The following is an 18,033-nucleotide window of genomic DNA, read 5'->3' on the forward strand; positions in this document are numbered from 1 at the left end:
CAGTTAGAGATCATTAATATTAAAATAAATATAAAATTCTCACCGACATAAGGTTTATCAATCGGAATGATGGTGGATTGTTATCATCATCTCATGATCACATGAGTGGAGAGTTGTTCATTAGTCAATAATTAGCCATTAGTATAATAGGCGCGGTGGAGCCACGCGCCTGTCTCTCAGGATTATAAAATGCACAAATTTTCTACGGTTGATGCAATAAAAAATTAATAAAATAATAAATAATATTGATAAATTGAATTATATAATATTCAATATAATTTTATTATACAAATTTTAATCATATATCATTTAATATATATTTTAAAAGTGTAAGAAAATTAACTTTAGTATTATCCATTTTAGTGTTATTTTTAATTAAAAATTTAACATAATAATTAACGTTGCCTTTAATATTTTTTTTAATATTTTTTTAAATAAAATACTAATTTTAAATAAAAAACATTTAAAACAATTGAATTTACTCTCAAATTAAACAATGACACTATTTTTTATTTTTAAATTACATTACATTACATTACATCACATTATATTATATTATATTGTAGCCTACAAACTTACCATTCATGGAGCCTAGCTCAATCCACAGTATACTTAAATCAGGTAAGAAATTATTAATCAAGTCAAGTTTTTTGAAAAAAACCTATAAAAGCTTTTTAGACCATTTAAAAGATTTGTTAGTCTTAACAAATCAACTTATTTAAGAAAAAACACAAATACTAGCACAATAGTAATAACATTATTGCATTAACATTTAACTATGTTGTTTTGGAATCATACATTTATAATTTATTTAAAAGTTAAAATACATTGTATATTTCAACATTGAGACTAATCAACCTATTTAGTGGTATGGTTGTAATTATATTTTAAAATATTTTATTATAAAATGAAATTTTAGACTTAAAAAAAATGTAAAGTTAGACTTAAAAAAATGTATATTAAATAAACAGGCAAAGTCTTAACTTTAAATTTAAATACAAAAAAAAAAACTGAACTTAAATTTTATAAAATTTAATTTAGTCTAACTTATTTTATTCTTTAATACATTTATTTAAGTAGTTCCTAAGTGTTAAGATATTTTTTTATGAAAATAAGAATTTTGAATTTATGATATATGAAGAGTGAAGGATTGGTCTCCAGCAAAAAATTGCTAAACTAAAAAAATTAAAATTTAATTTTGCGACAGTGACATAGAAATATAATATTCTATACGTGTGTGTGGATTAGATTAACAATAATGGTGCATCTGAAGCTGAAAAAGAGTGGCCTTAAGTTATTAATTAAAAAAAATGGAAAAGTAGCAATAACATGTAGAGAATCTTGTCTGCTCGTAAAAACTGCTGTAGTATTATGAGTCGGTCACATGGGTCTAGGAAGCAGTGCCACATTTGACTTACTCTGTGTTGCATTTCATACTCAGTTTTGTTAGCTCAAAACCACCACCCAATACTCAATAACCTGCGAACACATCACAAAAACATGGATTCAAAGATTATTTAGTACCCTGTTTGTCCAACACAACCAATTAGTCAGAAAAATGAGGTTGGATTATTTCAAACACAAGTTTCCCTTCAACCACAAAAGTCTCTTCCTCAAATTCCTTCTTACCTTCTTCTTCCTTGGCCTCGCTTTCCGCATCCTCTTCTTTCACTCCCTGTCCCCACAGATTTCCCCTGTTTTGGAATCCCCTTTTCCTGATAAAGTCACATTACCACAGCCCCAATACCCACCTCTTAATTCACCTCTTTCACAACATGTTCCTGAACCGCCACCTGTCCCAGAACATATTCCCGAAACTGATGAAGATCAAGTGTCCCGCACTGACTCAGGTGAGTGTCACTCTCTGTTGGGTTTTTATCAACAAAAATGCACACTTGCGTTTAGATCTGTGACTGTAATCATGAACGGCTATGTATGTTGCATACATAGTAAAATTGATTAATTGGGTTATGATATGGGTAGTTAGTGCAATGTTGTAACTTGAACTTATTTAAATGCAGAGAAATGTGATTATTTTAGTGGGGATTGGGTGCGGAACCCATTGGGCCCTGTTTATACCAACGAAAGCTGCAACCTTATCGAATCTCATCAAGATTGCTTGAAAAATGGAAGGCCCGATCGAGAGTTTCTGTATTGGAGGTGGGCTCCCAGAGACTGTGATTTGCCCCAGTTTGATCCACAAAGGTTTCTCAACATGATGCGTGCTAAAGCGTGGGCACTCATTGGCGATTCCATTTCCCGCAACCATGTGCAGTCATTGCTGTGTATTCTTTCCAAGGTATGTAATGATTCTGCTTACTGATTTCAATAGTTTGCTATAATTCTGCTTACTGACTTCAATAGTTTGCTATTATCATTAGGAAAGTATAAAATTTTAGCCATCAGGATTAGGGTTGAGTTTTTAAACAACCGATAATAATAATATTTTATTGAAAAGAAATATATGTATTATACTTGTATATCTTCAATGTAATATATGTATTCTTTTTTAATAAAGAAATTTACTATTTTTAGATGCTTAAATTCAATTTTGAAGGATGAAGTTAACAAAATTCTTGTTCTTTCTCTTATTTTATTTTATTCTTCATGATGGACAAAGCATATCATTAGGCCAAAATGTTGTTTTCCCTTTTGTCTGATTTTTTGTGAATGTTTCTATGATGATATCAGACAACTGACTTTTGTGCATATGTTTTTTTCCCTGACCATGTGTTGGACCAGATCTTGTTTTTTGGTTTCAATGCCAAACATTTCAAACAATAAAATCAAGAAAATGTCGTTGTGTTTGAGGGAAAGCTTTTGTTTAGGTGCGCTTGTTTGCATAAACAAATGATGGAATAGGCCCAAATACTTAGTAGTTAGTAGTTATATATTTATCCAGTACTTTTAGTCACCAACCTATGATTTAGCATGTGGATTGTAAAGTCATTGTTTTTATTTCTTAGCTTTGTAGCAGTGGCTTGAGGAGCAGAGATTTAAATACTATAAAATTATTTGAAAGGATTGTTTTCAGCTCTGAAGTAATTGAGAATAGCATCATTTTAGTTTACAAGATTTGATGGTCAATTGATTTGAACTTTTATTGGAATGATTAGTCATAAGGTTCATAGTGAAAAGATTTATGATAAAAGATACTTGTAGAAGATGTCAACAACAAATTAAAAAGAAAAATGGACTGGCAATGGCTAGTGGGTAATATGGCTAATGGTATAAACAAGCTGGATTTGGTAATTGATTTAAAGAAGTCCATGCAAATGTAGTTTCAGTTAGTCTACTTCAAGCCCAAGCTCATAACATCTGCAACCTGTTCTCATTTCTGTTTCAACTTTACAACAACAACAACAATGTTTTATCCCATTAGATGAGGTTGGTTACATGGATCATATGAAGTCACTTGACTCAGTCAAAAACTATATTCTTTTTGTTTAGACCACCTACAGGTATCCTCCACTAGAGACAATCCTATTTGAATCGGGTAAGATCACTATAGGCCGGAAAACACTCCTTCTGAGTATTCAAAAACTATATTTTTAGAGATATTATTTATCATAAGATCACTTTTGATGACTTTCTCCAAGGTTTTTTTGGCTCTCTCTACTATCTTTCACAAGGCTAAAGACCATAAATCAAATTTCCTCACTGGTCTCCCTCAGCTGAAGGCCTAACACAATTCTTCCTATACTTGAGCTTAGGACCGACAACAAAACCATAGGCAGAGATGTGCATTTGTTTTAAGTTCATGACTTATGAGATTTTGTTCCCAGGGTTATTTCACTTCCTTTCCTTTCTTCTTGTGCAGTGTTAAACTCATTTCTCACCTTCCTGTGTCTACATTAGGTTTCCAAATTCACTTCTTAATTGGTTGACTGCCTGTTATCAATTTATGTGGACTTTGTAACCACCTGTTTGGACTGCCAATTGAAGCATGTGTAGTTATGAAATTAATCATATATGATATAACAAATTTATAATTATGCACTACAAAAGCACAATTATTCATTTAGTTGAGCAAATTCATGGTATGAGTATTGAACCCTGGATGATCTTTACTCCAAGTACTTCAATGAAATGTAAGCACTTGCACTCCTCTGTGATGCAAATGTGAGCACTGTCAATCAAGTCAATATGTCTTATTTCTATTCCATGGTACAGTTGTGTTCGTCGCTTGATTTGTTTTGTTTTAAATAAATTTAATTTTCACCACTACAAAATCTTATCACAACAGTTTGGAGCTTATTGTGTTTTGGAAATTACGATGGCCTATATACTGTAATAACTCTCAGGAACCGTTGGAAGGGAAGAGAGTGATTCACTTGAACTGTTTTGTCCTTCAGGTAGAACAACCTGTCTTAGTCTACCACGATGAGGAATACAAGTCCAAAAGCTGGCACTTTCCCTCATACAACTTCAGTTTGTCAGTTATCTGGTCACCATTCCTTGTGGAAGCAGCTATTTTTGAAGACATAAATGGTGTTTCATCATCTGAAGTTGAGCTATATCTTGACAAACTGGATAATAAATGGACGGATAAGTACTACAACTTTGATTACATCATTTTTTCAACTGGGAAATGGTTTCTCAAATCTGCTATCTACCACGAGAACAACACTATATTGGGCTGCCACTCCTGTCCTAAAAGGAACCTGACAGAGCTGGGCTTTAACTTTGCTTATCGCAAAGCCTTGAAATTCGTCATGAACTTCATCATGTCTTCCAATCACAAAGGGTTGATTTTTTACAGGACATTCACACCTGATCATTTTGAAAATGGGGAGTGGTTTAGTGGTGGAACATGCAACAGAACAGCACCGATTAAAGAAGGTGAGATGGAAATGAAGTACTTGAACAAGATTCTTCGTGAAATTGAGTTAGAGGAGTTTAGAAAGGCAGCTTCTGAAGCTTCAAGAAATGGAGTGAATTTTAAGCTTGTGGATTTTGCACTACTTTCACAATTGAGGCCTGATGGACATCCTGGTCCATATAGGCAATTTCACCCATTTGCCAAGGGCCAAAATGCTAATGTTCAGAATGATTGTTTGCATTGGTGTTTACCTGGGCCAATAGACTCTTGGAATGATATAATAATGGAAATGATTGTCAATGGTTAAGAACATCAGTCAAATGCCCCTTACAGTTCCCTCACAGAAGTTGTGAATATTTGGTGAATTGTTACTCACATATACTATGATTCTTAATATTCATATTCATATTCATACAGACACGTGCGATGGAGATTGGAGGCTAACAAGTTGAATGTAGCACAAGGGATTCTAAATATCAGTTTGAAGCTAATTTTGATACGGAAGTGAATGGGCATATTTTCTTTGTGTAACGGGGTCAACACAGGTTATTTGAGGCAACTATAGTTTGACTGTGTTTCATTTTCTATTGGCATGTATAAACGATGGGTTGTCTTCAAAAATTAATTCAATTAGATTTGAGGATGATTGTTGGATAAGAAAGAAAAATTTTAGAGATTATTTTATACATTTCTTTATTTATTTATTCATAATTCAATAAATATGTTAAATTATCCACCATATTCAATCCGGTTGGATGAATTTTACGTTGTATAATTGTGTTTGCAGCTTTGGAATTCACCCAAATATATTGGGCCACATTCCAAGATGTGTACCAAATAAATTACATTTGGTTTTTCCCCCAACAGCCATTCCTTTCAAAAATGCATTTTCCATTTATACATGTTTTTCTTTTTTAATTTTTTTTAACTCAGGAAAAATTCAGAGCCGTTAATTGTTCATTACGTGGATATTTAAAAATTCAAACTTGCCCCTCACATGGTAATCCGCTTTAGGTAAGAATATACCTATGTTAGATTTTTTTTTTAATTCTTTTTATTTTTTTATAGATTTTTTATTTACTAAATGAAAAAATATTTAATATATTTTCTGTTTTCAACACAATAATAAATAAATATTTTTATTTAATATTTACATTATAAAGTAATAAAAATATTATGAAATAAATTTTTCTAACACATGCAATATTACATAAGATAAAAAATTATAATGGTAATTTTTTATAAAAAATTGTAACATTTAATACTGTTAAGATATTGAATTGCATTGAATTTTATAATTTTTAATAAAAATTTATATATAATTTATTGATTATATTAAGAGGATATAAGCAAAACTCGGGGGGTTAAAAAATTACCTTTTTTTTCTGACCACTTTGGGTAAGAAATCACCAACGGTCAAATCATAAAGAATCACTCCCAGAATGACACACTCCCTTTCAAATTTGAAAAAAAAGACCGTTGCACCATTTCTCCTTATCATCTCCTATAAAAGATCGCGCTCTTATCTATAGGAAATAATACACACTCACTCAGTCACTGCTTCATTTCTCTCTATTTTTTTTCTTCTGTGTTTTCAATGGCTGACACGGTTGCTGAAGTACCTACGAAGAGGTCAAGGGGCAGAAGAGTCCTGAAGGAGAAAAAAACCCCATCAACAAACGAGGCCAACATCTTAGCTGGGAAGGTTTCTGAGTCCTCTACAACACCAATTTCACCACCTGATAAGGCTCGTGTTGCCTCAAAGAAACAACAATCTTTCGAGAAAGAGTTGCTAGAGATGCAGGAAAAGCTGCAGCAATTGCGCCTTGAGAAGGAGAAGACTGAAGAGCTTTTAAAGGCCAAAGATGAGGCTCTCAAGCTGAAGGAGGAAGAGCTCGAAAGCCGTGAGCGGGCGCAAGAGAAGCTTCACATTGAGCTGAAAAAGTTGCAGAAGTTGAAGGAGTTTAAGCCTACCATGGTGAGTTGAGCTTGAGTTTATTAGTTCTTATAATTCCTCTTTTCAAATTATGTTGTTTGTTCACAAGGTCGCTTCTCTTTTTGTGTAGAATTTGCCTGTGTTGAAAGATAATGAACCTAAAAAGAAGGATAAGAAAAAGAATGGGTGCTCTGAGAAAAAAAGGCCTTCTCCACCTTACATTTTATGGTGCAAAGACCAATGGAATGAGGTACGAAAGGGAATCCTTCGGGGTAATTGAGTTTTTATTTAGCTAAATTCAATGGTATTGATGGGTTGGTGTGGTGCAGATTAAGAAGGGGAACTCAGAGGCAGAATTTAAGGACATATCAAACATGCTGGGGGCTAAATGGAAGTCAATTAGTGAAGAAGAGAAGAAGCCTTATGAGGAGAAATACCATGCTGAAAAAGAAGCTTATTTGCAAGTAATTGCGAAGGAAAAACGTGAGAGTGAAGCAATGAAGCTGTTGGAAGAAGAGCAGAAGCAAAAGACTGCCATGGAATTGCTTGAACAGTATATGCAATTCAAACAAGAGGCAGAAAAAGAGACCAAGAAAAACAAGTAAATTATAGATTTAATTTACCCCATTTTTACTCCCTCTTCATGAGATGTGGATACTGATGTTCTTTTACTTACGTTTTCACAGGAAGGAGAAGGATCCATTGAAACCAAAGCACCCCGTTTCAGCTTATTTCTTGTTTACTAATGATAGGCGAGCAGCTCTTCTAGCTGAGAACAAGAATTTCTTGGAGGTAATAGAGCACAAATTTAGAGCACAAATTTATTGTCTGTGTGTGATCTTTGACTTCATTTATAATAACCGGAAATAACATTATTTTATGTGTTGCTTTTCTCGTTTTCAGGTTCCTAAGATCACAGCTGAAGAATGGAAAAACATGACAGAACAACAAAGGAGGCCTTATGAAGAGGTTTTTGTTTTTGCTCTTTTGATCTCTTGTGTATTTGATGGTAACCTTATCCTCCTCATTCATTTATAGGCTTAAAAATTATTTTTTATTTTTTTGAACTCTCAGATGGCAAAGAAAAACAAGGAGAAGTATAACCAAGATATGGAGGCTTATAAACAGAAAAAAGATGAGGAGGCTACTCAACTCATGAAAGAAGAGGAGGAGAATATGAAACTTCAGAAACAGGAAGCATTGCAACTGCTGAAGAAGAAGGAGAAAACTGAAAATATGATCAAGGTTCTTTTCCCTTTACTTGTCTGTTTTGTTGTTCCTATTCAGACCCTTCTTTATCGCTGCAACTGTTAATCCACCCTAGCTTGGTGCAGAAAACAAAAAAGAATCAACAAAAGAAGAAACAAACCAAGGAAGATAAGAATGTTGATCCAAACAGGCCTAGGAGGCCTCCATCCTCATTCATCCTATTCAGGTGATTATAACAAGTTACACTAAATTGTAAGAGGTATATGTTCATGCATTATCTAGTGTTTTGGAGATGTAACAAATTAAAACTTTGTTCCATGCAGCAAAGAAGCAAGGAGAAATTTACAAGAGGAACGAACAGGAATCACCACATCAACCCTTAATGCACTTGTTTCTTTGAAGTGGAAGGTAATGTGTATTATTATAGTAGCTTCACGTTTAATTTATGTTGTGGTTAAGCAATCCATTCTTAATTTCATTACAATTTGGGTATAGGAACTGAGCGAGGAAGATAGACAATTGTGGAATGGAAAAGCATCTGAAGCAATGGATGCATACAAGAAGGAATTGGAGGAATACAACAACAAATCCATAGCTGCAGACCAGGAGCAGGACCATAATGCCAAAGAATAGTGAAGAAAATAAATCCCCTTCGGCGGCATGTTCAAAATTGTATTGAACACCTAATATTTAGTTATCTTATTGAGTTGAGTCAATGCTTTGATTTTCTAGCTGTAGTAGAAATGTATCTTATCTTGAATTGGAAGCTGAATTTATCAATTATAATGTTTAGTTAATTTCTAGAATCCTAATAATTGAATAAATGAAAATACTCAGTTCTATTTATTTCCGTCGCCGTTATTTCTGCTGCGGTCACTCAAGTTATATATAAATTATATTTAGGAATTAAAATTTAAACGTATGACAAAGAAATAAAAAATCATTCGATGACTTTTTATAAAGTATATAACCATTTTGGACTTTCAAATTGTCAACATCTTTAATAATAACATAATTATTTGGTCAAGATTAAAATTTTATTTAATAATAACATAATCATTTTAAAAAGTTAAGACTTTTATTTTTTTCATTAATGCAAATAACCACTTTTATTAATTAAATGTTAATGAAAGTATTATCTCTCTCCATTATTCAATGAAGGAAATCAATTAATTGATTTTGTAGAAAAAAGAACCACATCAGTAATAGTCAAGAAATAAAATATGAAATGAAAAAAAAAAAAAGAATTTTAAAGAAGATGATATTTTAATATCAATTAAATATTTTCTTATATAATTATTTTATGCCATTCTTTTTTTAAAAATATTAAATACTATTATTATTTACTTTTAGGATTTCCTGTCATTTATAAATAAAAAAAATAAGAATAATATTGGACATTTTAACAAACAATAAAAAAAAAATATCAACACTAAGTTAATGTTTATATATATATATATTATTCGGCGGAATTTGCATAAAAGAGAACTTCTGTTATATCGTTTTTTATTTTTTTAAATATCATTATTAATCATTGAATTTCTCACTGGCTTATTACTATTTCTAATTTTTATAATTCGTTGTCTTACTCTTTTAAAGTATATTTATAAAGAAATAATTGAAACAAAAAAAAAAACTAACAAGAAATTTTATAAAAGGAATTATAACAAGAAATCTATATGTATAAATGCATCCTAAAAAAAAAACTGCCTGTAAGTGTCCCTTTAGACTATGATGAAACATTTTTCAAAGAAGAAGTTATTTTTCTAGACCTTCGTTGAATGTACTTTTATATTATTTAATGAATTGGCTCTATGAAAACTCACTGAATAAGTTGTCAAACTCTCACTATTAATAAATTATAAGTTAATATTACGAATGATAATGTAGCGATGTTTTACATGAACGAGGAAAGCTGGCAAGGCAGGAAATGACAATGAACCCGTAGTGGAAATTGATGTCTAAATTCCATTACGTTGGAAAGATTAGCCCTTCAAAAGCTTCAAAATTTTGTTCCCTCAAATTAGGCATGAAATGACATTTTTTACGTCTGACAATTTCAAAATGGAGTGACAAATCTATTTCATATCTTCGTATTTCATTCCATTATGTTATATTATATAACTCTCTTCAAAACTTTTTAACTAAACACGATCCCCACAATTAGTAGTAATTTGCTTTCATCTGCCACCCCTGTCCCATCTCGAATTTCTTTTTCTAAAGCTTTTCATTTATTTAACACATTAGCTTTTAAGTTTTCCAAAACTATGAACTCAAATAAGAATGCCATCAACAAAGAATCATTCCCCTGTTCATCAACTTGGACAGACCGCGATTGATGCTCTTAGCACGCTGTCGGGTCTACTTATTTTGAATTTGAAAAACGACACATTTGGAAATCGAAGTGGAAGTGTAAACACAAAACAAGTCTAAGTGCGCTTAATTAAATATTATTATACAAATTACGTAATAAAAGGTTATTAAAATAAATTAAAAAAATATACGCAACCATTAAGTTTATACGCGAGTTATTTCACTAAATTAAAACACAAACACTGTTAAGCATCGCGTGGATTCGTATATAAAACAATCCCACTACACCTAATTTTATGAGGCTCAGTCGTAGGAAGATTCCACTAGCCGCATGCTTCGGTCTCTCCCCCCTAACTTAACGTTTTGGGAGGCAAACCAATATTTTCTTACACATTAATTAGTGCAGTTAACCATATTGATTTTCCTTTTTTATCTTACTGAACCGCAACAACATCACCAACCATCGATGGCAGAGCCACCCAAGGGAAAAAACCATGGGGAAGAGGATGACGCTGGAGCTACTTTCGTTCTCCAATCCAAAGGTAATAATCAATAGTTTTGTTATTATGAATCAATTTAAATGAATTTCTGTTTTCTTGAATCAGATGTGCACATCAAATGAATATATGGTATGAATGATGATGATGATGATATAGGTGAATGGTGGCATGCGGGGTTTCACTTAACGACGGCGATCGTTGGGCCAACGATATTAACGCTGCCGTATGCGTTCAGAGGATTGGGGTGGGGGCTTGGGTTCTTGTGCTTGACGATGATGGGAGTGGTGACGTTCTATTCTTACTACCTAATGTCTAAAGTGCTTGATCACTGCGAAAAGTCCGGTCGCCGCCACATTCGCTTCCGTGAACTCGCCGCTGATGTCTTAGGTGATTACTATGCAACCATGGTTAGTGTTGAACATTAAAATATAATAAAATATGTTTTTGTTTCCTCTTCAAAGCTTTTAAGTTATCATGCTTTTAGGCTGGCTTAATTTTGTTTTTCTGTTTATATTATGATTTATATGATTTAATTTTTTAATATTCTTTCTTTCAAATTTTTTTTTATTATATTGAACTTAAGTATTTTGTTTATAAGAGATAATTCAGTTTGAGGTTTTTTTTAATTATTATAATTGATTTTTTTTAATTTTTGATAATAATGTTTTATTCAAGTAGTTAGAGTTTTATAATAAATTTAAAATTAAATAACTTTGAAGGTTTAAAGATAAAAACTATGATTAAAATTTAAAAAAGTTAATTTGTTGTGTGGTTGAAGTTTCAAAGTAAAAAACTGATTTAAATTGTGCGCAAGATTTTAATTGATGAGTTTAAGACTTTAAGTTCATTTTATGAAGATTAGAAAAAAAATTCAAATCTTTATTATTATTTTTTGCTTGAATTATTGGAATTTTTTTGACATATTTAAGATACAGTTTTTTAAAGAAGATACAAATTAAATTTAAAAGTAAAAAAGTGATTAAATTAAAAATATTTTTTGAAATACAAAATTTAAATTTTTTAAATATAACTTTCCCTAATTATATGTGAAATATAATTAATAAATTTGCCTTTTTAAGTAGAAAATGGTTAAAAATAATTACATAAGTTTGTTTTATGAAGATATTTTAGATAGAAATATGTTTTAATAATTTTGATTTAAGATGATTAATAATAGGCATAATTCGTAATAATAAAAAAAATAGAGAATTTAATAGTAAAAATAAAAATTAAACTAAAAACATAATCAATTTTTTGTTGTAATTTTTAAAGACAAAACAATGTTTTGAAACCAATCTTCCTGGAACTTGCTTCCCCTGTTAGCTGGTGCATTATCTGCTTAATTTACTTCCGCTATGCTAACAAATTATGTGGCCCGCATTTGTGGCTGCTTCTCATAATAGTTTTGCTAAGATATATATTTTTTGGATAAGATTGAATTTTCTGTATAAAATAAAAGTGGAAGCTCAACTCAAACAACAATTTTCAAACATTTTTTTTCTTATCTTTTATAAAATTGAAGTTATAAATTATTCTGCATACAAGACAAGTCTACAGTCTACTCCATCATTAACTAGTGACTATTGACCTGCCAACAACGGTATTTCAAATTTCAAAATGGGATTTGAGCTGCAAAGCAATTACAAACAATTCTGATTCCCAAACTGACCGCAACTTTATCATCAATTATAAACATTTTTTTTATTTGTCTAACGTTTTACATATTTTTATTAAAAATTGTAACATTTTATAATGTTAATTTATTGAATTAATAATTTTAATAAAAAATATTCTATACAACTTCTTATTATCTATAACGCTGTAGCGATTAAAATTGTCCAACTATAAAAACTTAAAATTAAATAAGGGCCATTAGATGGAAGAACCACTGACCACACCTTGTACAATTTTTAACGGCCATGGAATATTTTCCTTCAAAATAATTATCATGAAATATCTCATATTTTAAAATACTTTTAACCAATATTTTTTAATTATTTTAAAACTTTTCTATAAATATTTGCAGGAATAATAATATGACAAATATTTTATTATACTTGAAACAATTGAAACTCATTAATGAAATATAAATTTATTTTAATTTGAAATTTCTGTTTTAGATTAATATTATATTAATTTTCACATTATATTTTAGTCATGGTGTTTTTTATAATTTTTCAAAAATGGTCATATTAATGTTTGTTGTGGTGTCTTATAAGTGTTTCATGCTTGCTAGCTATTTTTTATTATTATTATTATATGTGTTCTCTAAGTATTTAAAGACTAATTTCTAACTACAGACTTTTACTAGAATATAATGTGCAAAACATTACACATTTTGAAGCTCAGATTTGTCTAATTGCTAGCTATCTTTACTGAGACAATTTTTATTTTGTATAAAATAAAAAATAGAACATAAATTAATAAGGTTTTTTAGGAGACTGTTATTGTTCTCTGATAAAAAAAAAAACACAATATTTCAACTTAATATAACATTTCCTTTTCATATAACATGACAAGCTATGTGCATGATATGTTATGCACATGACCTAATGACCTTTTGATTAGCAAGAAAAGATCCACTCTTTGAAATTGGTAAGATGTGTGTGACCCAGCGTTGTTGCCGTCGTTTATTATAGGGTCGGGAAGGATGTTCTATTTTGTCATCTTTATTCAAACGGCAATCAACACTGGAGTTGGAGTAGGGGCAATCTTGCTTGCAGCAGAATGCATTGAGGTTTGCTCAGCACTTGAATATTTATTATTCTTATCTATTAAATTTGTACCACTCTTTCTTGTTTTTGCTTCATTTGTGGTTGATTTCCTGTCATTTTCCAATCAAGAGCCATAATGAAAATATAAAGACTTGCTATGATAATGACATCAATGAAAGCATCTCCCTAAAATTCTAGCATTTATGCTCATAATCACTCTGGATAATCAACTACGCTCTGTTATTATATTGTGATTCTGAATTTCGTTTGCTCCCATCAATGATTAATATTTTCCACTTGTTAATAGGGTGGTTGATAATTGAAATTCTTCTATACAAGCCGTAACCATTTGGAATGTTTTTGAAGTATTCTTAACTTGCACGTTGTTGAACTGATCCAAACTTTAAAGCACAAATAAGTAGGTACCTTGTAAAGTGTTTAGAAATTGAGTAGTTAGGGAAATTTCCACTCAGAATTTATTTGCAACAAAATTTTCACGTATACAAAATTTTAAACTTAAAATCTAATATAGCCAAATTGATGAGTTGTAGTAGCGAGTGAGAACTGGTTACAAACATAAAATGGCCAAGAGGGTATGTCAATGTGAAAATGGTGGAGTGTTGTGAAAAAAGAAAACAATGATAGAATTCAAAATCAATATCAAATGATTGGACGCTTTCCGCAAGCTAGGCTAAGGATTAGTATGGTGCAAAGGTAATTGTGTGTTGTTGGGTCACGCATTCTACGTAGAAATTTTGGTTCAAGAGGGAGAGTTTGCACTCAAATGATTTGACTTTTTTGGCATGAAAGGATAAGTTTATAATAATCATTTGGGCCATTTTTGGATTAGGTTTAAATGTTTTTGGAAGAAAGGAAGTTTTAATACTTTATTATTATGTAAAAAAAGATTGCCAAACATATTCACTAACGATTTATTTATTAATTCAAAATAACTACACATTCAAATAAAATAATTATATTTAGTAATTTAGAATAAGGTAACATTATGAGAATGATAATAATAACACATAATCTCAAATACAAATTTAAATTAAAAGCCTTAAAACAATTGCAAAATTTCAAGCGTCCTGGATGAAATTGTAAGGATATACATTAACTTTGATTCTTTTTGTTTTTATCTTATGCTTGAAGATAGTCAAAGCTAGAATTTATTGCGGGAGTATGTGGAATTCAGATTTGAAGTCCTTTGGACAGTTTATATTGCCAAAATATCATACATTTATTTTGCTTTTGCTGCAGAATTGTTTAAGAATCTAATGATTTAGAATATTAAATATTAGTGCCAAGTAAATGGCCTTGGCTACAATATTTTATTTTTTAATTTTTACTCTGAGAAATTAATTATTTGTTTTTTGCTTTTTGTTCTATTATGGAAGATCATGTACTCCAATATTTCACCTCATGGACCCCTGAAATTGTACGAGTTTATAGCAATGGTGACAGTTGTGATGATAGTTTTGTCTCAGCTTCCTTCTTTCCATTCCTTGCGACACATCAACTTGTGTTCGCTGCTTCTCAGCCTTGGCTACACGGTCCTGGTGGTTGGTGCCTGTATCCATGCAGGTATATTACCAACTCATTATATTTTAACTACAAACAATCACCCATTTTGCCACCACAAAGCTTATATGAAACTTATTAAGTAGCTTATTTATGAGTTCTTTTATAGTTTATTTCAAAAGTTTTAAAAAAGAAACTTAACAAAATAATTTCCTTTTAATTCATCTATAATAAACTCTTATATAATAAGTTCCTGTTGAATATTTGTTTAATTAAATTGTTTATCAGAAATACATTCTAAATGTCATTTAGTGTACACACAATTGCAATTTGTGCAGTAGCCGTACATTGAAGTCTAGTCCTTGAGCAAGGATCCTTTGCTTGGTGACAAATCAGAAATTGCTGCTAATTAGACAATAAAAGTACAATTGGAAGTTAACACCTTGACTAATGCTAAAAGTTTATTTTTCATTTTTCACAAGCTTAACTCAAGGATTAATGTAGTCAATACTTTTATGTTCAAATAGTCATAGTTTGGTACCTATAGTTCAATTAAAAATACTAGAAAACATCCAATGATTTAAGCAAACAATAATTTTGCAGGTACTTCCAGAAATGCCCCTCCAAGGGACTATTCCTTGGAACCTAAGAAGTCTGCAAGGGCCTTCAGCGCATTCACTTCCATCTCCATAATTGCAGCAATATTTGGGAATGGCATATTACCCGAAATACAAGTACCTCAGTGTTCCTATTTCTAATTTCTAATACTTTATTTTGATGAACTTAAATTGACCATGTGATTATGAATACAGGCAACTCTAGCGCCCCCTGCCACTGGGAAGATGGTAAAAGGCCTTATGATGTGTTATTCTGTAATTTTAGTGACTTTCTACTCTGCTGCAGTTTCTGGATATTGGGTATTTGGAAACAAATCCAACTCAAACATTTTGAAGAGTCTGCTGCCAGATGATGCCCCTTCTTTGGCTCCAACTTGGGTCCTTGGACTTGCAATCATCTTTGTTCTTCTTCAGCTCTTTGCCATTGGCCTCGTAAACTCGCCAACTTCTCTCTTATTATTAAGTTTTGTCATGTGAAGGATTTCATTTTCCTTTTTGTTCCTTTGGACCATGAGCAAGAATAATATTTATTTATTTATAACAAATGTTAGACAGTGTTTTAGGTAACTGGTTAAGAAATAAAAAATGTTTTTATTAGAAAGTATGATCAATGTTCTCTCATCCAAATTTTCAATCCATCCTAATAAACTATCTATTTATTAATTCTTTAGTTAGTGTTAACATTGGTTAGCAAGACCATGTGTTTATTTATTGGTAATAACTATGAATAAAGTTTGTCCTAACATATCACAGGTTTATTCTCAAGTTGCTTATGAGATAATGGAAAAGAAATCAGCTGATGTGAGGCAGGGGATATTTTCGAAAAGAAATCTTATTCCTCGCATAATTCTTCGAACAATTTACATGATATTCTGTGGGTTTTTGGCAGCTATGCTGCCATTTTTTGGAGACATCAATGGTGTGGTTGGTGCAATTGGTTTCATACCTTTGGATTTCGTTCTGCCTATGCTGCTCTACAACATGACATACAAGCCTCCAAAATCATCCTTAATATATTGGATCAACATCTCAATTATGGTGATATTCTCGGGTGCAGGAATCATGGGTGCATTCTCTTCCATAAGGAAATTGGTTCTTGATGCCCATCAATTTAAGCTGTTTGGCAGTGATGTTGTGGATTAAGCAAATGTTTGCATAAATCAGGGGCGAAAGGATAAGGAATACCACAAAAAGTTATTTCCATTTGTAAAATGGGTGACAGCAGAAAGATAGAAAACACTGTCCCCAGCATATGTGTTGTGCTGATGCTATAATTACTAAGATCAGCACGTAAGAACTTGTAATCGGTAAGTTCCATAGCAAGCAACAACTGGAGTTTAGGTTAATGTTGTATGGGTTGTACTTTTGGTTCTTCAGAACATGAAAAAAAATTTGTTATGATTATTAAAAAATAGTAAACAAAATTTAAAAAAAAAATCAAAGAGTCCTTTCTCTTTCAAGTTTTGTCCACATGTTAGCACATCGATTATGGAATTAAAAAAAAAAATTTAATATTGAAAAATATATTTTTTATTTATATAAAATTTAAAGACAAATGTTTTTTTTCTTTAATATGTACCTTTATGTATCTGAGCCCATGATATACTTACCCCTTAGAACATAAAATAAAATCATGGCTAATGATATACTGAGCACCTTCATGGCTAATTAAAACTTTATATATGTATCATAAAAATAGTTGTAATTTTATTTAGTTTTTCTTTCACTTATTAATTCTAATTTTCAAAAGTAGTTATTCTTTAATTGAGTAATCATCAACCTTCTTTAAGAATTCCTACCGTCTCTCTATCATTAGAGAATTCACCCTTTTATTTTTAAGTTATCTTTCATGGACAAAAAATTTTTAATATTACTTTTTAGCATAAAAACATTTGTTAAATATTAAATTCATAAAGTTATAAAAATAAATCATAAATGACTTTGTAAAAAAATTATATTATCATTCAACTATAGATTATATCACATAACTAAAAACTATTAATTCTTGTAATAATTATTTTAAAAGTCTCGTATAGAATGATTTCTAACAAGATGACAGTATAAAATCTTTTACATTAGCAATATATGAAAATTAAATGAAAAATTGAGTTATATATTTTTTAAATATGTCAAAGTTTAACTTTAAAATTAAATTATTTCAATGCATAAGTTAAATCGATAACATTTTCTCAATTTCCTCACAAGTCATTCTTAAATTTTAAATATTCAGCTTCACTATACTTTCTTGTCTACACCCTCGTTAGGAAATAAAACTTAGCTGTATATGTCCACAAAAATACTTTACTTAGCTTTTGCAGCTATTTGAAGTAATTAAAATCTGAATATTTCAACAAATGAATAGATCGTGGGAACATTCTTTAGATGTATATAGAATGAACAA

At 30.7% G+C, this 18,033-nt stretch overlaps 3 protein-coding genes across 3 annotated transcripts; all 3 read left to right on the forward strand.

Annotated features, from left to right (window-relative positions):
- The first annotated feature begins 1,329 nt into the window (after positions 1–1,329).
- Positions 1,330–5,586, forward strand: LOC113854563 (protein trichome birefringence-like 23). Its single transcript, XM_027485624.1, has 3 exons — positions 1,330–1,850; positions 2,022–2,299; positions 4,356–5,586. The coding sequence occupies exons 1-3, from the start codon at positions 1,559–1,561 to the stop codon at positions 5,127–5,129; spliced, it is 1,344 nt and encodes a 447-aa protein (XP_027341425.1). The 5' UTR covers positions 1,330–1,558; the 3' UTR covers positions 5,130–5,586.
- Positions 5,587–6,419: 833 nt separating this feature from the next.
- On the forward strand, positions 6,420–8,620 carry LOC113854561 (high mobility group B protein 6-like). The gene is made up of 9 exons (XM_027485621.1): positions 6,420–6,800; positions 6,889–7,008; positions 7,088–7,359; positions 7,445–7,550; positions 7,662–7,727; positions 7,833–8,003; positions 8,093–8,193; positions 8,291–8,375; positions 8,463–8,620. The coding sequence occupies exons 1-9, from the start codon at positions 6,420–6,422 to the stop codon at positions 8,598–8,600; spliced, it is 1,440 nt and encodes a 479-aa protein (XP_027341422.1). The 3' UTR covers positions 8,601–8,620.
- A 1,958-nt stretch (positions 8,621–10,578) lies between these two features.
- LOC113854562 (probable GABA transporter 2) lies at positions 10,579–17,058 on the forward strand. Its single transcript, XM_027485622.1, has 7 exons — positions 10,579–10,822; positions 10,937–11,167; positions 13,420–13,517; positions 14,892–15,078; positions 15,619–15,749; positions 15,828–16,064; positions 16,386–17,058. Exons 1-7 carry the CDS (start codon positions 10,747–10,749, stop codon positions 16,773–16,775), a joined length of 1,350 nt encoding a protein of 449 aa, XP_027341423.1. The 5' UTR covers positions 10,579–10,746; the 3' UTR covers positions 16,776–17,058.
- The last annotated feature ends 975 nt before the right edge of the window (positions 17,059–18,033 follow it).

Source organism: Abrus precatorius, unplaced genomic scaffold (assembly GCF_003935025.1).
Source record: "Abrus precatorius isolate BTA unplaced genomic scaffold, Abrus_2018 Scaffold11, whole genome shotgun sequence".
In the NCBI taxonomy this organism is placed as follows: Eukaryota; Viridiplantae; Streptophyta; class Magnoliopsida; order Fabales; family Fabaceae; genus Abrus; species Abrus precatorius.